This window comes from Phodopus roborovskii, unplaced genomic scaffold (assembly GCF_943737965.1).
Source record: "Phodopus roborovskii unplaced genomic scaffold, PHOROB, whole genome shotgun sequence".
Taxonomy (NCBI): domain Eukaryota; kingdom Metazoa; phylum Chordata; class Mammalia; order Rodentia; family Cricetidae; genus Phodopus; species Phodopus roborovskii.
The window spans coordinates 20,915,883-20,940,892 of NW_026126525.1; the positions used below are offsets into that span (position 1 = coordinate 20,915,883).

At 34.6% G+C, this 25,010-nt stretch overlaps 1 protein-coding gene across 29 annotated transcripts in view; it reads right to left on the reverse strand.

Moving 5' to 3' along the window:
* The window catches only part of Adgrl3 (adhesion G protein-coupled receptor L3), a 734,924-nt gene that overhangs the window by 78,094 nt on the left and 631,820 nt on the right, over window positions 1-25,010 (reverse strand). For all 29 annotated transcript variants that reach the window (XM_051198505.1, XM_051198478.1, XM_051198481.1 and 26 more), the window contains 4 exons: window positions 22,116-22,325; window positions 18,751-18,971; window positions 6,024-6,090; window positions 2,810-2,901 (listed from right to left, as the gene is read on the reverse strand). In XM_051198505.1, coding sequence (XP_051054462.1) covers window positions 2,810-2,901; window positions 6,024-6,090; window positions 18,751-18,971; window positions 22,116-22,325 — 590 coding nt within the window. The remainder of the gene's footprint in view (window positions 1-2,809; window positions 2,902-6,023; window positions 6,091-18,750; window positions 18,972-22,115; window positions 22,326-25,010) is intronic.

Consider the following 25,010-nt stretch of genomic DNA (forward strand, 5'->3'; position numbering starts at 1 on the left):
AAGAAAGAAAGGAAGGAAGGGAGGGAGGGAGAGAGGGAGGGAAGGGAAGGAAGGAGGGAGGGAGGAAGAAAGGAAGGTAGGAAGGAAGGAAGGAAGGAAGGAAGTCCCTCAATTTAGTAGTCTACTTTGTTTCCACCAACATAGGACATGACACTATCATTATTTTCTCCATTCTGTCACAGTGAGCAAAGCTTAGTCTCCGTGGCTTCTTTTAGCACAACTGAAGAGTGGACTTTCTGAACTGTAAGGTAGTGAATTGTTCCATCATTGCTCTGGCTATGATTGCCAACAATTTCTCAGGTCATAACTATGACAATGACTCCTCTGTTTCCTTTCTCACAGTCTTAAACTATTGCTGGCTCTTTTCTGTCAGCATAGCCATACACACAACTCTATTTTAAAGTCATCATTTTAACAACCAGTCTTCCCTCATGGAATCTTTTGAAAGCATCATCCAAGGCTTTACACTCCTATGCACATTGCATGTCAGGTATGCTTCATTCATTAACAATTGTAAGGAGGGACTCATGACTCAGCAAAGTGAAGTATTCTACAAGTTATCTAATCTTGTAAGCAGTCAGGCAGAATGCAAATCAAGATATTACTAGTGACTTCATTTTGCTTTGTGTTATAAAAATTAATGTGACCAATACTATTAGATGTAATTATTATTTCTAGTGTATTTGACTATTCTTCTAAACAGCACATGTTATCAAAACTACATAGAAAAATATGTTTACAATATGTGACAGTAATGAGAACAGGTAATAGAGTTAAAGAAATGTTAGAATGTACAAAAAGTTTATAAAACTAAATTGCTTGGAGATGGGTCAAGGATTGCAAAATTTCTTTAAGTTTTACCCTGAGAGATGTTGAAATAAAGATCAAGTTTCATTTTTATCTGCCAACTTGTATTTTAAAAACTATCTAGATAATGTTTACAATATAGAATGAAAGGTCTGAAATGTAACATATAGTGACTTAAGTATGCTATCATCAGAATAATGTGTTTTATGTAGCTATTTAACTTATCAAAACTCACTTTTATCAGAAACAGTATGGGATTCACAGAATTTTTTAGAATGACAACTTAATTGTACATGATTCAGTAATAATCATTATTGTAACATGAAAGTAAAATTATGAATATGAGACAGTACTTCAGTGTGGAAAATTTCTACTTAGTTTTAAAATGTTTTTACTTTCCTAACCCCTTAGCTTTTCTTTTAAATTAACTTATGAAAGTTATTCATTCACCAAAAATTAACTACTTAATGTCAATAATCTTTGTCACTAACATCTTAATATACCATGGTATTCTGAAACACTTGTCATGGCAACTGTCAGGCACAAATATAGAAAGTTAGGAAGTGAGTCACAGAACTGCTGTCTGACATAGTTCAAGGAGGATTCTGAAGCACATGGAAATTTCAGGGTACCCTTTACATGTCCTGAGTGTGCATTCATTTAATAAAACTAAATCCAAGTTGATACATAACATAAGAAATCACATGAAAATGCAATGTGTGTGTGACTAATGTTCTTCTCAGTGTTAATATCTTTATTATATATCAAAGCCATTAAGTAAATTAAGATACATTTTGCTTATAATGAGGAATTCAGAGACTTCTGAAAATGTAATTTAGCTTTTATATGTACTTTAATTGTATGTTAACATGCAATATGAATATTTTGTGTTTCTTCATACTTAGTACTTGTCTGTGGATAAAAACATGCAAAATGTACAATAAAGGATAGATATTTGAAATTGAAAGGATGATTGAGCTACCTCCTAGGAGAAGGTATAAATGTTCCAAAGATAGTTAAGTTAGAACATATGTTTACATTTCAAAATAAAGGTTCAGAATCACTTTGAGGGAAAGTCTTAACCCAACAAGCTCCTAAATCCAACCATGATGACCAGAAAGTTTCAGATTTTTCTTCTTCAGGTTTTAGATGGCTTCAGGGTTTTATTTTCAGATTATGAACTCTCAACCGTCAAACTCTACATGAACTCCACACAAACATTCTCAAATCTGAAAGACTTAAGATTGATTCTATGTTTTTGGACCTGGGCATTCTGGGTAAAACATTCTTAATAAATGCACTTCCCTTCTCAGAAGGATAACAGGACAGCTACAAGCAACTTCAACATGAGCAGTCAGACTCAATGTTGCAGAGTAGTGTGAAATTCTCCCTTTGGTACCTGTAAATAATACCAGTTCTCATCCAGTAACAAATGCAATGGCAGGTACTGTCAATGCAGAAGCCATCACTGCAGGTATAATCACTGCACATACATAACTGTATGTGCCATCACTATAGATGTAATCACTGCAGGTACCATCACTGCAGTTACCTATGCCATAGATATGATCACTGAGGGAACAATTACTGCAGAAACTATCACTGCATGTATAATCACTGCAGGAAACATTATTGCTGGAACCTTTGCAGGTACCATTGCTTTGAGGGACTAAGTGCAGTGCAAGAGATTTCATAGAGTTGCTGCACTATAAAATGATTTCTATTCTCATTTAGAAATGCTGTACTTCTTTAAAGGATATAGTGAATGTAGATATTAAAAGTATACTTATAAATTACACTTTACAAGGAAAGGTAGATTTGGAGAGAGTCTGATTACATTTAGTGTAGGCTGATTAAGTTACCTCAACTGTCAATAAAAATAACCTTACTCAACAAAATCAATACACTGAACTTTGTTATAATTGGTCATATAATTTTTTACAATATAAACTAGAAATGACTTTAAAGTATAATCTATAAAAATGAAACTAAGATCACTTACTTGATATTATCAAGACAGCCTGATTCAGGTTTCAGTATGGCAGTATGATGAAACATTTTGTACAAAGCAATCCCAAGGAAAATTACATTCAGCTGAAATGCAAAAGATAATGCTATGTAGATAATCATAGTATAAAAATAAAAGGCAAGTCCATTCCCTGTAACACATGAATTGTTCCGGGAAATTAGTTCTTAGTAGACTCTTAAAGGAATTGAATCACAGTTGACACTCTAATGCTTTAGTAAAGGCAAGATGCCAGCTTTGCAAATTGTGATACCAGTGAGTTACAAAATGTGGCTCTACGAAATACATACAAAATGCAAAATCAGTAATAATTTGGAAGGATGCTATTGAAATTCTGAAACAGCTTACAGCCCAGTGCATGCTTTGCTTGTTTGTTTGTTTTGTTTTTCTAGACAGGGCTTCTCTGTATTGTTTTGGAGCCTGTCCTAGAACTAGCTCTATAGACTGGCTGGCCTCAAACTAACAGAGATCAGCCTGCCTTTGCCTGCTGAGTGCTGGGATTAAAGGAGTGTGCCACCAATGCCTGGCTAAAAGCCCTGTGCATGCTTAAGAAAACCAAATCCCCAAAGTCCCAGAATTATTCTAAGAGAGTTAACACTTCACTTTGACATTCTTTGAAAATGTCTCTAGATTGATTAATTATAGACAATTACCATTTAGTTATTAGAGATATAGTTTTAAAATATTTTATTAAAAATATTCTTTTTGTCTTTCATATCATATATCCAATCCCACCGATCTCCCACCACCTCACATATGCTCTCTGCCCCTGAAACCTGCTGCCCCCCAATAAAACAAGGTAAAATTTAAGATAAAAAATGAAAGAAAGGGGTAAAAACATCTCTTCATGGAAGCTGCAGTGTGACACAGTGAGTCATGTAGTAAACCCCTTTATGCAGACATCTGTACATGCAAAGACCCATTGGTTTGGTACGAGGACCCTGCTCTCTCCTACACTACAGACAGTTGACCCTCACTGGGATTCTTCCTGGATGTCTCATTGTTGCCCTGTATTGTTGAGATCCTGTAGCCCTGTGTCAGCAGGACCACCACCACACTACACCTATGCTCTAGCGGATCTCTGATGGGTGGCCCAACCTGGTTGTGGGCCTGGGTAGTTACAGGGTTAATTGGCCCACCAGATCAGTGAGGCACTTTTACAGATTCTAATTTTTTTTTATCACATACTATTTATTTATTTAGAATCAGTCTCAGTATGCAGCCCTGGCTGCCCTATACCTCTCTGTATAGAGCATGCTGACCTTGTACTTATGGTCACCCTCCTACCTCTCAATACAAATTCTAGGATTATATATATACACTGCCACACATGGCTACAAATACAAATACCAACCTCAGTATATTTTGAATGAGTAAGTAAGATGGATTAGAAAATACTGGTTAAATTCTGCTGCTATAGTAGACTAAGTTGTAAGCAGAGGTTCTCTCATGGTATTATTATGTCATAAAAGCCAGAAAAAATGTCTATAACTTAAAAGAACATAGTCTGGTAAAAATTACCTGTATGCCTTGTGTCAATACTACAAATCAGTGGTTCTCAACCTTCTTCATGCTATGAAATCTTAATACATTTTCTCATGCTGTTGTGAACCACAACCATAAAATTAGTTTCAGTGCTACTTCATAACTAATTTTGCTACTTTTATGAATATTAATATAAATATTTTTGAAGATAGAGTTCTGTCAATGGCATCATGACCCACAGGTTGAGAACCACTATTCTGAAGAAAGTCAAATGCTAAATTGCAGTTGAATAGATTACTAGCTTCTACAGTCTACAGTCGGGGACTGATGCAGTCCATGAAAGTTCAATCAAATGCTCCAATGACAATCCCACTACAATACAGCTTCATTGTTCTTTATCAGTGATCTCTGAGTCTCTAAAGTAAAATCAAACAAAAGGAGAACATTTTAAACAAAACAAACTAACATCACTGAGTGGCTAAAAGCTTAACCTAAACTAAATGCAACTTCCGGGAAAACCTGTTTTATATTGACATAAAGCTGTCCAGGATCATCACTTTACTTACTTTGACTTTATTTCCTTTCCTTTCTTTCATTTTCTGAAATGCTTTTTGGTTACAGAATGACTTATTATGTCTCTCACATATTTGAGTAATAGTCAATGATTTTTGACAATATGATTTTTCCATTATGTGTACATACATGTGTGTTTATGTGTATACATATATGCATTGAATATTTACATATGTGTATACCTAGATAAATATTATGTATACATATAACATATTATTGGTTTCAAATCTGAAACTATTTTCTTATTTCAAAATATATTTATCCCTAAAAGCTTTAAAAGAAGAAAATTTTAGCCTTATACTTCCTTCCAAAAATGAGCAGTAGCTTGTATTTTTTAATGAAATTTGTTTTTCTGTGTATGGGATGGATATGGAAGGTGCACCTGATGGTGTGTATATAAGTGTCAGTGGATAATTTTCGAAGTAGTTTATTCCTTTCTACCCTTTGAGTCCCAGGGATATAACTCTGTTCATCAGGCTTAGTGCAAGCAATTCTATCTGATGAGCCATCTTGTGGGTCCTAGGATTACAATGGTAAAATGATACTAATAGATTCTTTTAAATTACAACAAATGATATGGGAAATAAAGGTATTGTTTATTAAATAAATATATTATTTATTAAATAAGTAAAGATAAAAGTAAAAGGAGGATTGATTTCAGAACACATTTAGTTGTGCCATTTACAAGTAAAAATGTTTTCTTAAATTTTGAAGTCTTAAGGGTTTACATACATACATACATACACACACACACACACACACACACACACACACACACACCTAATTTTCTAATTCCTATTTATTTTCATTTCCAATTATCCCCAAAAAAGGAATGGAAACATGCTGCGGTCAAAGTTAAAGTAATCATTGTTCAATTGTCTAGACTATGTAGAAGTGAATTCTTGAGTAGCCATTTACTCTTGCAAATGCTTACTTTCCTTTTCCACCAGTTTGATGAACTATTTTACAATATAAAAATAGACTATAATGAATGCCTAATTGCTTGAGTTATGTAGGGTCATATAAGTACATGGTTTACCCAAATTAACCTATGTAAATTTAAGATAGTACATGAATAGTGGAAATTTTATATCTTGACCTGGGAAGTGCATAGTTAATTAGGAGTTCTCACCATAATTATCAAGGTCGCTGGTCCTATAAAACTCCAAATGAAGTAGGTGTCAAGTCGAAGCCAACATCTGCAGTGAAACACAAGGGAGAGAAGCCATTCAAGGAGTGCATATAGGACATATATCAAGAGTGAGCAAGTGACAAAGAAGAATGTGAGTGGCAAAGCATTCCACTAGGGACAGGAAATATTACATTGCTTGTTCATTTAAATGCTGAATTATGTGCCCAATTTCTGACAGCACTATTGATGGAGTAAGATAATTACCCCTGGAGGAAGCAGGGGGAAAATGGCATCAGGTCTATTTGCTAAGGCCTTATGTGTCTGTCATGGAAACCTTAGAGGGAAAAGATACACATAGCCATTAAATCCAGTAGCTTAAAGCTATCCTTTTCTCTCCAATTACAGTGCTACATAACCTGTCTATCAGCTGCCAGGCAGAGTGACATTTTCCTGTCAAGAAGATCTGAGGAAATTCAGTACAAGGAAGAAATAAATTTGGTATCAGAAGATTGAAGTTTAATTAGGTTGGGCAGCCAACCTTTGAGAGTTCTGAAGCCTTAAAAAGAGCATTGTTACTGTTCACACTACTGGGCTTGCAAGTGGCCCTTAGCATCCAAGGAAGTTGATTCATGACCCAAAAAGTAAATTATTAATCACCTAATTTCAGCCACATTTAGTACTCCCCCACTTCTTAAAGCCTCTGGGAAATTACATTTCCATTCTGCACAGTGACAGCAAGACAAAGTGAACGTGACTAGTTATGAGAAAGATTAATGCAAACATTGAACAGATTAGTTGATGTTAAGAATAATATCTTAAATAATTTGCCATTTTACAATATCTGAGGCATAATTAAAAAGAGGGCATTTCCACCGGTAAATACCCAAAAACATTTTGCTCTGTCTTCTTAACTCGTATTCAAAGGACCGAATATGCTCCTGATTATACAAATGGGAAGGTTAAGGAGTGAAGGGACACCAGGAAGTTACCATTCAGAGAATTTACTCATATTTTCAATAGTGAACTGATAAATAAAATGTTGTCTTTCGTCTAATAAAAGAGTATGAAAGTTGAAAATATAGTAGATCTATATTTGACAAAGGGATATGTTCTGAAATATATTGGGGTCTGGTGACAGAGCTCAATAATCCATAAGATTCTGAGCTCAGTTCCCAGCACCTTAAAGAAAGATGAAAGAGGAGGAGGAGAAAGGAAGTAGTAATGGTTGTTCAGTGAAAAGGCTATGTAAAATATTAGTCATGCTCGGGGTTGTTCCATACAGAAGACTGGAGACACCATAGTGGATAATCCAAAGGCTTTAGCTGTATGTTTTATTTAAAAATTCCTGAAAGTAGCCAAGTGGTGGTGGTGTACACCTTTAGTTCTAGCACTCAAGAGGTAGAGGCTGGTGGATCTCTGTGAGTTCTAGGCTAGTCTGGTCTAGCGCCAGGACAGCCAGAGATGTTGCACAGAAAAACCTTTTTTTAAAACAACAACTACAAAAAAGTACTGTAAGTATGTCAAAATACTAACAGTTTTTCACTTGACTGGAAGAGGCATTGCTTATGATTTGCTTGCTATTTTTTTTTATTTTTTATTTTTGGTAACCTTTACATTTTTCTAAGATGTTTGGTAGCCAAGTTTCTAAGCAAAAAAAGAATTACCACCATACCTCTAGGCAAAAGGCTATCTTCCTTCACCTTAAATCCACATAAACTAATTTTAGGAGCAGTGAGATAGGCACTCCATTAAGAGACTATCAAGTCCATCATTTCTACATAAAGAAGATGGTTTAATATCGTTCAAATAGACATAAGAATTCTGCTTGGAAAATACTATTATAGAAGCAATTAGAGCTTAAATTACTGGCCATTTATTTGAACAGTTAGTTATTCCTCTGCTCTTGTGCTTAAATATTTTGATATTGTGGGATATTATTTTAATTATGCAAAGATGTGTTACCATTTGTTTAATGTGCAGAATATAATTTTAACAGTGTAAAAGTGTGTTACATTTGTTGATGTCGCCTTGGTTAACGATGTAAAGATGTGTTACATTTGTTTATGCTGCATTATGTGCAAATGTGTTGCATTTGTTTTACCTTGCCTGCTAGCTAAGGCATCTGACTGCTCCAATAAAAAGCTGAACAGCCAATAGCTAGGCAGTTGAGGGATAGGTGTTGCTGGCCATCAAGCAGAAAATAAATAGAAGGACAAATCTATTTTTGAGAGAGATTAAAATGAAAAAAAAAAAAAGAATGAGGGAGAACGTGAGGGACATGCTCAGGGCTAGAAGCCAGATAGCTGCCAGGCAGCCAGCCAGCCATGGAGATAGCAGAAAAGTAAGATACACACAGAGAGAAAGAGTGAGAGAGAGAGTGTGTGTGTGTGTGTATGTGTGTGTGTGTGTGTGTGTGTGTGTGTGTATGTGTGTGTGTGTGTGAGAGAGAGAGAGAGCCCTGCATAAAAATGTAGATGAAGAGAAACAGGTTAATTAAATTATAAGTTCTAGCAAGTAACAAGGATAAGGTAAGGCTGTACATTCGTAACTAATCATAAGTCTCTGTCATGATTTGAGTGCTGGTTGGTGGCCTAAAAGAAAACCAGCTACATTCTGTAATAGAAAAAAGGAGTGTAGTGTTGCCTTTAAACAGACATGAGTCAGAGAGATTTAGTTTCAAATAGGATCACTGTCTTCATTTTCACTTTAGGGTAGCTTGTCACAACTAAAAGGAATGTATACTTGTGAGTGACTTTAATGAGTAAAGGAATTTCCATAAGTATCTTTAGGGTCTTTTCAAAGACTAGATTTCCCTTTAGGCTCAAAGCAATAAAAGACAAAGTGGAATTTTCCAGATTATATCATATACATCCCTCACCTCTCTCTTTCCATGTCTCTTTCTTAAATTTTTTCAAGTTATAGCAACATAAAACAACACTAATAATACATTAAAAAGTGATTGATAATAGAATAGTCCATTTATAGCTCACAAAATTTTTGAGAGATCATCTAAGAACTAAAGCACATTTTCAGCAACTAATTTTTAGTATATGAAAAAAATGTGCTTCATGATATTCTAAAAATAAGTTTTTATAGGTATAAAAACAGATATAACTTTAATCACTTTATGAGTGAGTTTCTTGGATTAAGGTTGATTTAAAATTTTAATATCTTCACATATTGTATTTAAATAACACAATGACATTAACTTTATCCTTACCAAGCTTGATTTCTTTAGAAATATCAGCTTAACAAATGCTTTGTTTCAAAATATCTGTTTGGCTAACAATCTCCTTTAAATGTAGAAGGAAAATGAGGTGCTAGTTTTATCCTTAAAAGAATTCTTCAGTATCTACATGTTCAAAATTATTTAAATTCCCTCCCTAAAGAACAGTGGGAAAGGCAGTGTGAAACTCAACACGCACTGAGTAAATCATCCCTCCATCATGCTGTCTGTGCTTTACTAGCCTCTGGAATCTGTGTGGTAAGAATGCCTTTTCTAATTTGATTGCCATATGGCCATACCTGCTGTTGTTTTTGGCTGCAAGCTGCCTTTTGCAAAGCTTTCCGATTTTCATTTCTTTCCCATTACCCACCTTCAAAATGTGCATGGTTCCTGCTCTATTCACTGTGCCAATGTTAAAAGCATTATCCTCGACTTTAATGTGAAGAACGATATTATAAAGCTATTCATGCTTTACCTGTGTTGGCCCCACCCCACAGTATTCTAAACTCTGACCCGATGCTATTGAGATAAAATACAAGAACATCTAGGTAAGAGGTGATCAGAGCCAATTCACGAGACAAATGCTAAAAGAATATTTTATCACACCAAATACAAATAGTTCAGTTTATAAACAGTTAAATCTACTTCTAAAACAACAGTTTATCTAAAAACCACAGATATACAAAGCAACATTATTTACGTAGCAAAACTGTAATTTTGTTAGGCTATATTTGTTTTAATTTTCAAAACACCTCAGTTTTGTATTTTGAAAGGATATTCAGTCCATTGTGCATAATCTCTGAATTGTGCTTTTAGAAGAACTAAAAGAAAAGACATGACCTACAGGTGAAAAGAAAACTCATCCTGGCCATATTACCTTTCTTGTTCAATACTAAATACATTCAAAAATTTAAAGGAGCACTTTTCATGTGCCACATGTGTCTCGTCTTTTGTTTCATTAATGAAACACAAATGTACCATTAAAATTTGTTCATTGTATTAGTTTTCAAAAGGTAATAACATATTGCTATTTACAAGATGAAGTCTTATTGCACTGATATAATTTTATTGGTTTCAACACTCCAAAGACTGAGTGCTAAGCCACAAAAACACATTTTTATTTTTCTCTAGAATTGTTCTCCAAAATGTAGGACACATCATTAAAATTATTAGTAAAGAAGTTGATATCATGTTCACTTAAAAAGCCAATTATCTATTCAACAATAACTACCTTCCTGTAAGCTCAGAAAAGAGAAAAATGAAAGAATATTTCTCATGTTCCTTAAATAACACAACAAAGAATAGTACAGCTAAAAATTCTCCTCTTCATGTATTGAACTACAAATAATTATTTTATTCTCATAGCCCATCCTTAAAAGGTATAGTTCTGTATTTAGAGAAAAACATCAAGGCCAGCAACCCAGAGATACAACCATCACTTCAACTGCATCTATAATATTTTGAACCAGTGACACCAGCAAACTGGGTCTCCTCATCCACGATCTGAAGAATAGTGACATCAAGCTGCTTTGAGGTGTTGCATTTTGTTACTGGTATAATTTATTACCCAAACATACATCTGAATAGCATCCGAAGTTTCATGAAGAAGTATAGATTACCAATGCTATTTGCTTCATTGAGTTGCAAAATCATAGACTAAATGGTGTGATGATATGTTGTTTATGATATAACAAATAAAACTTGCCTCAAGATCAGGCAAAGCTAGCCAGGCAGTGGTGGTACACACCTTTTATCCTAGCAGCCACACTAGTCAGCCATAGAGGCCAGGCAGTGGTGGCACACACCTTTAATTCCAGCACTTGGTGGACAGAGGTAGATGGATCTCTATTAATTTAAGGCTATTCTGACCTATCCAAAACTGATCCTGTCTAACATTGAAAGAGAGCTCACACAAAAGTGATTCAGCACTTGGGACCCCATGCCTTTAATCTCAGCACTAGAAAGGAATATAAAATGGAAGAAGATGGGAGCTCAATGTAGTCTGAGGTTTGGTAGAGAGAGATTCAGTCTGAGGACAGAATAGCCCCTTTGGTATAAGCACTGGTACAGTTGAGAACTCTGTAATGTCTGGCTGCTTTACTTTTCTGATCCTGCTTTACTTTTCTGATCTTTAGCTTTAACTCCAATGTCCGTCTCTTGTGTTTTTATTATTAATAGCAATTAGAATTCAGGCTACAAAATGACCTAAGGAAAATATCAAATATAACCACAAATTGAGTGTCATAGTTGCCTTGTATAAGTCTTTGTAACAACTCTCACTTTACAGTCTAGTAGTGGAGTCTGAATTTTATTTACTCACCTAAAATCTAGGTCTCTACAAGAGGAAAAAGATACATGTTAAAATAAAGTTGCAAATTATTTAACTAATATGTATTCTCAATAAATAGATAACAAGTCTACATGCTATATATAATGCATACATATTAAATGTTGGCTTTGGAAAATATCAGAATTATTTAAATGTCATCTCTTGAAAATGAATTATTTTGTAATATTGAATGGCTAAATGCAGTGATTTATAAATAATTCACATATTTGATTATTTTAAATATATTTAAGAGTTGTAAAATTATCAGAATAATCATATTTTTTGTCCATCAAAACTCACATTATGTGTGGTTCTTTTTTTATCCTGTTTGCAACATCCCAAATCCTCTTTATTATATAGCAACTACTGTGATTTGTTTTAATATTTGCCTATTCTACATATTTCATATAAATAGATTAGAGTATATATATTCTTTTGTAGTATATGTCTCTGAAAATTTTTTAATGTTTATTCATTCTTTATCAGTCAGTACTATTTTGTTTCATTCTGAATAATATTTAGTCATAAAGCTATATCACATTTTGTATTTTTATCTGTTGATAAATATTGTAGGTCTCCACTGTTTAGTTAGCCAAAACAATGATACAGGTTTTTACGTGGATCTATGTTTATCTGGGTCATTTGTTAACTATGATTAGATTGATACTGTGAAAAGAACTAACTTTCCAGTTTTGATAAGGCTGATCTCAAATTCATGCCTCATTATCCATCCTGCCTCAGCCTACCAAATACTGGGACTCTGGCACCCAGCTCCATACTTAACCATAAAAGAACAATGTTTAACATTTTGAATGGCTCTAATTCTACATCCTTAACTTTTATTATTAACTCTTTTAATACTCCCACCATAGAGAATGTAGACATTCTAAATTATATAGTGACCACTAGATGTGAAGTGACATCTGTGGACATTTAAAATTTCTTTTTATTCAATAATAAGTACAGAGTATTGCTTTTGTTATATTTCATTGCATTCTAAAAATAACAGGATAGTGTTCCCTTAAAGTCTGATACAATTCAGAAATAAATAAAAATCTCCCTAGAAAACTGAATGTTAACTTAGTATTGTCACATATGATGATAGTTTCATTCCAGTGAGAGGACTCCTTGGTAAGAACATAATAATAAAAAAAACTTTAGTCTTGAATATATATTCATAGAAAGTATGCTAATAGATGTTAATAAAACAATATTTAAGCTTATATAAGTATTCTCCATCTACACACTGTATGAGTATTACCTTTTTACATCACTGAAAAGTATTTCATCATTGGCTATACTATTTCATATGTCCCACAGACACAGGAACTAATGACATATTCATTGAGAAGACTGCTTTGTGATGTACTATAATTTCAGCAGGATACTACTGGTGACAACACAGTTTTCTGAGAGGAAATTGGTGATTAGAAGCTGTAAACACATTTATAAAAATAAACTTGTGAAGAGAACTATCAGATACTGTCAGACTCAATGCTCCTCAAGTCTCTTTCTTTGGTAAAATTATAATACAATTAGAAAATATTATAATGTATATTTTTTACAGTAATTAGTAATTTCTCTTCTATCTAAATGCTTACACAAGTTATTTGATATACTGAATAAATTTGGTAATTTTAGTTAACATAGACTACAACTTTATAACTTTTTTAAGGCAGTGAGCTGTGGAGATGAATGTGGATTAGTAGATGGCTTTATAGTGATTTTCAGATTACAATGTGCTCTCCATTATTTTTAAGAGCTTGGCTTTCTTCACTATTCATGTATTTCAGATTGGCTATGAATGTTCTTAATTTAATTCATGTACTTAAAAGTCCTATATCAATTTTTCAGCCCTTAATTAATTTCTTAGACTACTGTCTAGCTTTACTCCATTCTAGTGCCCTTCTTTCTGTTACTCATTTTTTACTCTTCCTTCAAACCCACTCAGGATGCAAACTGTCCCTTTGGTTGTACACTTGAGATTATGATAAAGGTCCAAAGAAACAACTAAAGCTATTTAGACTTTTCATTGTTTAAACTGTTCATATTTGTGTGATTTTTAATAAATTTTAAATGAACTGATTTGACTCAGGTCATAAAACAAAAGTATTTAGAATGGAATTTCAAAATGTTAATGTTCATTATAATTGTGTTCTGACAGTATCTCATGGACAGCTTCACTGATTGTCCAAAAGAAGAAAAGCAAAATAGATCAGTTGCAAAAATCAAATATATGCTCATTATTAACAGTGCAATCCAGATTTGTGATGCACTAGCAGAGGGCTACTTATTAAGAGCTTTGGTTATTTAAATAGATTGTTAAAAATGCCATGCTATTTTGTCCGATTGTTATTGTGAGTGTATTTTTGAGTATATGTCAATTAGATTAAAAGATTTTGTTATACAAACATCAGATGATAATGGCTCCTTTATAAGCATTGCAAATTGATGGCAAACTAAACAACATCTTAAGATCAAATTATGTATGCTTTGTTCATGAGTGTGTGCTCTGTACATAATAAATTCAACAGCCTAATAAAATTTCATAGAAAAACACATCATACTCCATCAGCCAGATGGAATATGATAGCTATCTCTATCTGTATCAAAATAACATTTATTTAGCCTACAAGAAAATTTTATCTCTGAATTCATCATCTACCATCAGTATGAGTCTTTCCTTTGAAACATATGCAGCTGTTATTAAAGATTTCAGATGTAACACCTCATTATCACTATAATGAAATGATGAAATACAATAAAAGAAGGGAAGAAATCCATTATTTAGGTAAATTACAGTTACAGCATAATACACTAAATGGAATTATTTTGGATATACTTTAAATATTAAATTAGAATAGACGTTAAGAATCATGAAATTTCCAAGACTTAAACATTTGCTTTGCAGAGATTCATAACACAGCTCACAATAGCTTTGATTTCTTGGCAACTGGAGTTTATGTTAGACTAGCCACACTTTGTTTTTATAAATCAATGTAGCCTGAAACTTAAGTAAAAGGTACTTGGGGAACAAAAAAAAAAAAAAAAAAAAAAAAAGAAAACAAAAAAGGAAAAAAAGTTTTCTTCATTATATATCTTCTGCCAGTTCAGTTAATAGTTCTAGCCATTTCGTAACCAAAGTATTTCTGATAACTTCTAATAATTTCTTTTGCTGCATTATTTCACAAGAAAGAAAAATGCTACATAATTAGCAAGAACTTGGAAAGTCGGATCATCTTCTGGAATCAAATAAAAGCAATCAAAAACAATTACACATTTACAGAAATGTGAAAAAAAAGACAGAAGATCAGAAGATAATAAAGACCAAGTTATAAAATACAGAAGTCTTACAATTTGAGTCAAAATCCAATGCCTTGGCTATGGATATATCTCAGTGATTGAGTGATTGCCTAAAAAGTAATGATCCAAGGTCAATTCCCAACACCAGACAAGAAAAAAAATTTAAAAAATGAATAAGATCCACTGATTATGATTTTCTTTAAGAAGAGATCTTGATTAAGCCCAAATGGGAACATGACACATTCATGCCTGCTTCTGGAGTAAATCTCTATCATGAAGTAACAATTCTCTATTCAACACTTGGTTCCTTAATGAGAAAAACATTCCTAGGCTTATATTGGGTTCAATGCACTTCCCCAAAGTAGTAGTTAAATATATTATCCCCATAGATCCTGGAGTCATCATTGTGAACAATCTTTAAATGTAAATTAAACATTAAAATGCTTTCTGCCTGCCAGGGATAGAATTTGAACAGATTTTTCTCTCTTCTTTCCTTCTCTTACACTTATCTTGGTCCATCTATCTCTGTTGCTTTGGTTGGGAAAATCATAATTGTATAACGTAGCAATTAAGGAATGTTTAGAATCATGTCTGGGAAATAAATTACCCTCTATTCCCTCAGAGTAATAATGTCAGTGAACGAGACCTACCAGTCGTGGGGCACCAAATTAAAGCAATGATGGCCAAAGCTTTAACAAAGTCACTAGGGGCCGTACATTATTGATTCTAAGACAGATTTCTACAGTCCAGATAATGACATTTGTTTCAAAACAAATGACTGAAACACAAAGCAAATAACTTGACTCAGTTCAGTAATGGGAAATTTGCAAATAACTCTGGAGAAAAGATAAATATTGAAGAAAAACAAAAAGGAAAGCAGAGACATCCAGCAACCAAGATGGGACTGTTTAAAGAACAATATTGGAAACAGTGTAAGGTCTCTTATAATTATATAATTCATCTTAACCTCTTAGGGGAAGAATGTATTAATTAAAATGCAGAATTCTGTAATCCAGGGGCAGTGGAAGCTAATAGGCTTTTTTGTAGGCTGATGGAAATACTCAAAAATTAGTGATGATGAGTGCACTGCATTGGGAACATATTAAAAGAATTGAAGAATATACATCAAAGTAATATTGTGAGTTATATCAATAAGGACATTATTTAAGAAGAATAAAGAGAGTTAATGATGAATTTAATGCCACTCTCCTAAGACATCTTTAGAAGCAAAGTTGGATACCATGTTTCTAATCATAGTCTGATCCCACAGTTGTTATTGATACTGACAGAATGAATTCAGATTTGATTTGACTGAAATTTACGACATCAAATTTGAAAATAATTGTTACATAGACACTGATAACATAGCCTGTCACCATATTAAAAAAGAACACACCAGAAATAAAATCATCTGTATTGTTGATGTCTGGGCACCACATGCTCTATTTTAACCTTGTGTTCAGTAATTCTGGTGTTTTCATTGTGTCATTCCCTCTATATGAATGTCCACTTCTGGGAAGCAAACTGCTTTACTGCCAGCATGTTGAGGCTTCTGATGGCTGGTAGAAAGTCTTGAAATCTGGCTTATTAACTTCTGTACAATTGATGTTATCTAACCTAACCCGAGCCTTCACTGCTGCCTCAAACCTTTTTATTAATGTGTAATTGGCTCTTTAACACATTTTCCATCATTCTCTTCTCAAAGCTTTTCAAAACTCTTGTCCTCTTAACCACTTCATTCCACAGAAAGTCAGCATCTTATGCTTGGTAGAAATGTTCAACACTTAGATGTCTACCATACTCATTCTTCCTTCCCTTACCAAAAAAGACAAAGGTTATTTCCCTATCACAAAAATAAGCTCAACTCCATTTGAATGAAATCTGACGGTTTATCAGCTGTCTGCTTACATCTATGTCTATAATGACAAACAAGTCAGAATGAATGCGCTTGATTTTGCTCATCTGTACAATTTAACCACGGGAGTAGTGAATTTAAAAACAATGACTTTCCACACATTTAATTAGTCTTTCTAATGCTAGGTTTAGTTTTATGCTTTCTTTTCTTTTATTCTTTCTTTCTTTCTTTTTTTTTTTTTTATCACCCTGGGATCTTTTCTCTCATTCAGCCTATGTGCTCTGAATATAGATGAGAAATAACCATTTTTCTTTTCATTAATTTCATGTCAACTTCATCCCTCTCAGACTGTATATTCTTAAGATTTCATACTTAACAAAGTCCTTCTACATGTATATGTTTTTGCATGCTAAGCAGGCATTCTCCCACAGATGATGACCACTCCCCTTCCTGCCCCAGCTCACCTGACATCGTTTTCAAAATTCCTCCATTACTTTGATTAAACCAATATTCTCAATGAAATTACTTCGGGATACAGATAATATCTGAAGACTGTGCTAATGTAATTCTTACACCCTCCTATTTGGCTTGTGCCTCTAGTGCTGCCTTGAGATGTCTGTGGCAAAGATCAAGTGATTTCTCTGTGATGCTTAACCTACTTCAGTTATCTCTGACATAAATCACCACTGATTCTGAAAAGCTAATATGGAACTTAGCATCACTGTCCTTGACCCTCAGTGGCAGCGTTCTGTTGCAAGGGCTTACTGTTCTCTGCTTTTATTCTCCCGCCTTAGTATACACCTAAAAATGTAAGCACTGGTTATCCACCAGGAGTTCTTCCTGCTTTTTCTAGTGAAACATTCATAACTTATTTCCTTATTTGGAATTTCAGTTATCATTAACTGAATGTCTTTTTTTTCTTAAAAAAAAAAAAGATTGTTAATTTTTACGTGGCATTTTGCCTGTACATGTGAGGGTATCAGAGTCCCTGGAACTGAAGTTACAGACAGCTGTGAGCAAGCATGTGGATGCTGAGAACTGAATCAGCATCCTCTGGAAATCAGTCAGTGCTCTGAACTGCAGAAGCATCTTAGCACCTCCAATACCTTTTTCTTTTTCACTCTTTTCTTCCTTCCTTCCTTCCTTCCTTCCTTCCTTCCTTCCTTCCTTCCTTCCTTTGTTGTTGTTGCTGCTGCTATTGTTTTGTTTGTTGTTGTTGTTTTGGTGTTTTTGAGACAGTTTCTCTTTGTAACCCTAGCTGCCATGGCATTACCTCTGTAGACCAGGCTGGCATCCAACTCAGAAATATGCCTGCCTCTGCCTCCCAAGTGCCTTGGGCCAACCTGCTGTATAGATACTGTTGCTTTGTTTTTTTGATTTTTTTTTTTTTTTTGTTTTGTTTTGTTTTTCAAGACAGGGTTTCTCTGTAGCTTTGGAACCTGCCTTGGAACTTACTCTGTTGACCAGGCAGGCCTCGAATTCACAATCTGCCCATCTCCAATTTCCAGCCCATATGTCTTTCTTAAGTGCTGCACATCTCTATAAACATGCTTCTACAATTTAAAGATGTATTGAAAGCAAACTGTATTACTATACTTCAATCATAACATAGAAAGGAAAGAAAAAAGAGGAGATGACGCAAACTCTTCCTGTTCCTTCAGGTTTCCTGACAGTATAAAAACCAATCCAGGCCTAGCACTGACATCACACGAATAGAAATCAAGAGTGTCAGGAGCTGCTCCAAAAAAATAGTATGAAATTATCATTCTTACAATTGCTAGATGTTACGATATAGAAACATGCAGCTCTAAGTAGCATCGGAGTTTCATGATTTTTTTTTTAAACCTCATAGCAAATATCCAGTCATACACTGAAATATACTCTCAGTTACTTGTAAGGTTCCTTTAGTGAATGCTGCGAGGGCAAATCCACGGTGAGAGATTCCAAAGCTTTTACCTTGCGTAGATCTAAAAAGAAGCAGAGAAGAGAGCCAGCAAACAGCCATTGAACTCACACTTTGTCTGTCCCGTAGCTCCTATAGTCCACCGCAGCTGACACTGCCACAATGAGTGCAGGCATCCCATAGCCGACCAGATAAAAGTACTTCCTGCGGGAATGCTCGCTTTCAAAAACCTCCACCAGCATGATATATAGCTGCACCCCTTCCAGAAACATCCAGGTGAAGGCCGCCAAAAAGAAGAAATGCAAAAGGGCTGCAAACACCGCACAGGCGATCTAAGAAAAGGAACACGGGCTTCAGTCGCGGAACAAACGTGTAGATCAATTGCCCGACACAAAACTAACATGAATGAATGTCTACTCAGCAATTATAATATTGGACTGCAACAGAGTGACCTGGATAAGACTCACAGAGTATAAACAGTGAAATGAATTAAATATAACTGACTTGAAAACTGCCTTTTATTTTAATTGCAACTTATGGCTCATGCCACATTAAAATAAGGAAAATCATAACATTTATGGGAAAAAAATCTATTAAGAGCCCAGGGATAATTACTACTGAGATTAGTTTAAAATTTTAAATCTTTATAGTTAAAACTAAAGAATATTAAATATTTAAATCCAAATGTGATTGTGTGTACTCCTGACTCCAGGGCTCTATAGGCTGGGACAATTGAATCAACAGTAGCCTGAGCTAGAGAGGAAGACTGCATGAAAATTTAAAAAGGAAGATGGGAGGAAAGAAGAAAGAAGGAAAAACAAAGAAAGACAAAAAGAAAAACAGAATAATTTTAAAGTTAATATTTCTAGTTTCTTCTGAACATAGACTAATATATCAGTTTTGGCTTTATTATTTATTGTTTGCAGTATGGCAATAAAACATAAGGCATTAGACAACAACTCTACCACTGAGCCACACTTTCCTCAATATCTTCTATTAAATGAAAGAGAAACACTAAAACCAAAGAAAACAAGCATTTTTTTAAATCAAATGATATCAAGTAATGGCATTAATTAGTAGTAATCTTCTAATGAGATTGTTATTAAGAATTGCTGATAATTTATTCCCTGCTTTAGGCAAGGCCAAGCAGTGTTGGAATGTTAACTCTGCATTGAGGCAAAAATGGGTCCAGTTCAAATGTAGTGTTCAGGACTGGAGAGATGGCTGGGTGGTTAAGAACACTTGCTGCTCCTGCAGAATATATGCCCTGGGTTCCCAGTACACACACAGGGTTCATATCATTTGGAACTCTAGTTGCAGAGGGTCCAAAGCCTTCTTCCTGTCTCCATGAGTGCTCGGCATGCATGGGGAGCGCAGAAAGGAAAGCAAAATCTCAGGCACATAAAATAAAAATGAATGCATCCTTTCAAAAACTCAATGATTAAGAAATGTTTTCTCTCTCAGACTCTCTCTAATTTTTTTAGGTTACTGCACTAGATATTAGTCTAGATAACATTATTCAGATTAAGGGCAGCCATGTATTTCTCCCTAAAGTATTATAAACTAACTCTACTGGGTCATCTATCAGGTCCCCAATGATAATTTTCACAGCTTTGTGCTTGTTTCATTTGACACGAATTCCTGACTTAAATCTGTTTCTTCCACCATCTAAGGTCAACAAACATAAAACAAACAAACAAAGCATAAAATTATGACAGATTCACTGATGGATGATCATGGTCTCTAGAGACACAATGAGTAAGTCATGTATTAGAAGGATGAAGGAGGAATGAAGACGTTAAATGTCAGAGAGATTAGAGGGAAACCAGGTTCTGAAGATGATGTACAATTCAAAAAAAGATATCTAACTAGTGATAAAGATGGACATTTTACTAACTAACATTCTCCCTACATATTTTTATATCAGTCTCTATGTTGTCTACCAGACAGTGGTTTGGTGCAGTATCCATTGCCTAGTGAACTTTATCGTAACACATTAACACCAGGGAATTAAACTTCAATTATTATTTCTACACAAAAGAATGTAAAAGTATTTGAATTGGAGGTTAATTAAGAATAGACTATTTTCCACACAAAAAAACCCCACACAATTGTTCATTTGCAGATTTAAATTTAGAATCTGAACTATAAAATGTTATAATCATAAGGCTTTAGTTTTTAGGAAGAAAATGTGTACTTTGATTGCTTATTCATATTTTGCATTTTTGAGAAAAGCTATCACATTAAGTATATGCTAACCAATTAAAAAGATATTCACCATAATTGTATCCTTTGCATCATTAATCATGAATACATAATAAGAGTCTTGAATGCAAGTGCATTTTATTATATAGTACATCATGCATATGAACACCTACTGGAGAACAACATTAAGTGAGTGAATTATTTATTGCACTCCCAAGTATTTTGAAAACTACAAACTGAAGATTTTCTTTTCAATGCAGCTCCAGTTTTGAGATTCTTCAAATTTCTGAACAAATGCATTCCTTGACCATTAATAGTGCGAAGTCAGAAAACCATGGGTAAAACTTTGGAATGAGTGTGGCAATGTTCCTTACCACTGGACCAATTAACAACACTATTTTGTTTGTTTGGGTTTTTCTTGGCAATTATTTAAAGAAAAAAAAAGATAAAAAAAAACAAAACAAAGTAAAAACATCAAAAAGCCACAAAAACATAAAATGTTGATAGCAGCTTTATTCAAAATTGTCAAAAATTAGGAACAAACAAAATGTACAGATATATAAACTGTAGTATCTCAACAAAGGAATATTATTCAGTGTTAAAAAGAAAAGAGCTATCAGGTCATAAAGTATCATGTGAGAAAGCTAAGTATATATTAGCAAAAGAAAAGAATCAGTTCAGTAAAGTTATATAGTATATGATCCCAATATTTAGAGAACATAAAAAGAAAAAAATGAATGTCGTGGTTTGGTAAAGACATGGGGATTAAAAAAAAAAAGAATTGCAGAGATTTTTCAAGACAATGAAACATACTGCATATACTATTTTGAAAGAGCGTATGTATTTAGGTGTGTCCACATAACACTCAGAATGAATTCTAAGGTAAATTATGAACCATGGACTTTCAGTAATAATGATGTGTCACTAACCCTTCATCAATGGTCAAAAATGCATTACTTGGGTAGGAGCTACAGATGACAAAAGCCATGCAGTCGTGCAAGCAGGAGTTATGTAGACAATCACTACACTGTATGAAAGACCAGAGACTGTTGTAATATAGAAATAAAAAGAAATGTACATGCCATCTATAATGTTCACTCTGTCTTTATGGCAATAGCTATGGAAAATAAATAGCAGAGTAAGATGTGAAAGTCACTGTCTATGAACGGAAAAAAGAAGAAAGGGCACTTTTGAATAAGCTCTTTCCCTCTGCTGTCCTGGAAATCTGGAAGTCATAGGTAGCCTTTGTTAGCAGCAATATAAGAGCTTACTGGTTGGTCCGTTCTGTTGATTCCAATCAGGAAGAGCAGTTCTGCCACAAATAGGCTGATGCAGAGGTTCTTGTGGATAGTGTTACGGTCACTCTGGAGCCCACGGAAGAAGCAGAATGTAAAGATGCAAATCAGGAGACAAACGAGGGACAGCAAGATTCCAACCCACGTGATCACATCCAGAAGAAGATCATGGACTGCATCGCTATGCTGGAGACAAAAAAGAGGGACCACAAGTTGCCTTTGTGCATAAATAGTATTCCATTCTGTGTTCAGGGTGCATGATTTAAAGAAAACACTAAATATCTCCCATACTCACAAAAAAATATGAAAATTGAATCACTTGGGTTTTCTGTTCCATAATTAAAAGTCTTTTGTCTTTTTTCCCAAGAAGTAAAACACTTGGAGATCCAGGGCTGTCAATAAAATTCATTGACTACATTCTTAGTTCATGTATTTCCAGGATATAAATAACTGAAGGCGATCAATGTGACTCTTGCCAAAGACTTCAAGGTAAAACTGTAGATTTTTAATCAACATTGCTTTTTTGAACCATTTTTTTAAATTCAATTCATGTTGTAGAATACCCTATTCAAAACTATAAGGTGCACATTTAGGAAATTAGTGCCTCCTATTTGTAATAGCAAGAACCTGGAAGCAACCTAGATGCCCTTCAATTGAAGAATGGTTAATGAAGATGTGGCACATCTACACAATGGAATACTACTCTGCAGAAAAAAATAATGGCATCTTGAAATTCACAGGCAAGGGGATGGCACTTGAAGAAACCATCCTGAATGAGGTAACCCAGTCACAAAAAGAGGAACACAGTATGTACTCACTCATATATGGATTTTAGACCTAGATCAAATGATCATCAGCCTATAATTCACATCACCAGAGGAACTAGGATACAAGGTGTATTCTAAGAGATTCATATAAAGTCCCTTACAGAACTGGGAAGGGACAAGTCCCCCAGACCTCAGGTATAGTGGGGGAGGACAGCTAATGGAGAGAGAAGTAGGAGAAAATGAGAGGGAGGAGAGGAAGGCATGTGCGACCAGGAGGATTGAGCCTGGTTAGGAATGGAAAATAGGAAAGAGAGAGAGAGACAGAGACAGAGAGAGAGAACATAAAAGAGGGAGCCAATATTGGTTTGAAGATAAAGTTGAACACAAAGAAAGGTCGAGGGAACTACAAGACTGCTCCCAACTAACAATCTCAGCTTCCGTGGAAAGGCTATCATAAATGCCCTTCCGGGAGAGTGAGATCAACAACTAACTTCTCCATGGAGTCCTCAACTAATGCCTGTTGAAAACAGGAGCAAACACCCATACATAAACACTGAGTCAAACTAGAACCCAGAAGCAGATGGAGAGGACAAGACCATGCGGTAGAAGTACATAGAGACAGCTTACCTGAACAAGGAGGAGCTAAGGGCCACTAGACTGATAGCTGGGAAGCCAACAGGGGTCTGACTCGGACCCCCCTGAATATGGGTCTCAGCCAGAAGGTCTGAGCAGTCTAAGAGACCTCAGACAGTGGAGCCAGGATGTATCCCTGGTGCACAAAAGGACTTTGCAAACATATCCCCCATGGAGGGATAACTGCCTTATTCTAGAGATAGGAGAGAAGCCCTAGTCCCTACTTCACAGGACCTGTCAGATCTACATGACCCCAACTGGATGGCATTCCCCTACATATTGTATTGTGGTGGAGGGGTTGGGAGGGGAGGGTGTTTAGAGTGCATGGGAGAGGGTAGAGAGGGCAAAAGGGAGGGAAGGAGGGAGGGAGGGCTTGGGGGGAGGGAGGGAGGGAGAGGGAACTGGGATCCACATGTAAAATAATAATAATAATAATAAAAAAAAAAAAAAAAAAAAAAAAAAAACGCTTTGACTCCAAAATTTAAGTTGAAGAACAAGTTACTGGGGAAAAGTATTTCTATTTTTGTTTCCACAGAAAATGAAAAGATGTGGATTCCTTCCAGACTAATGTGGTTTGATCACACCAGACCGCCTGAAACAGAGTACAAGCTGATCCTACATTCCAAACAGCTGGACAAAACAGCCCTACAGACTACAGCTAGGATATCTGAATCTTCTTTGAATCCCCCAAGACAGCGCCCCTTACCAGCAGGAAGTAGTTTGGAAAGAACTACGCCCAAATTCCCAAATATTGTGTATAAATGTTTGTTTTCATTTAATTGGACTTTGTTATATAAAATTAAATAAAAAATACTCTATATGCATAAAAAAAAGGAAATTAGTGCCTCAACTGGCTTGTTGAATCATCAACACTTTTATATGTATATGAAATTTATAAGTGCTATACTCTAAATATTCATCATAATTTTCCAATTGACTTTATAAAAGTATGAATTTTGATAAAAACTTTTAGTAATTTTGTTGAGTAGCTACATATATCCTACATATTTAGTAGAAAGCTATCAGGTAATGAGGATATCTATGGGATTTATATTCATATATAATTGCTTTAGAGTTTATAGTGACTTGTCAAAACAGTAACTTGAACTGAGGAATAATATCAAGAGTAGTCTGTGCATTATTTCTTGGGTTCCTAAAAAGTCATAAATACATAATTTCTACCTGTAAATGAAAAGTAAATTATTAATTTTAAAAAGTTTGCATAATTTATGTAATTCTAAACAAGTGAAAATTATTAGACTGACATAAGATAATTCTCAAAAATCTGTTTTTTTTTTAAATAAAGCAACCAGCCAGAGGACTTGCATAGTGTATCACTTATGAAAAAACTGTAAAGGAAATATATAAGACATTAGATTGAACAGCTTCATTTTACATTGTGAGTAGCCATTTTTGTCTATAGTGGTCATATATGTAGTTTTGTTAGTACACATGATTACCAGTGCCAGAG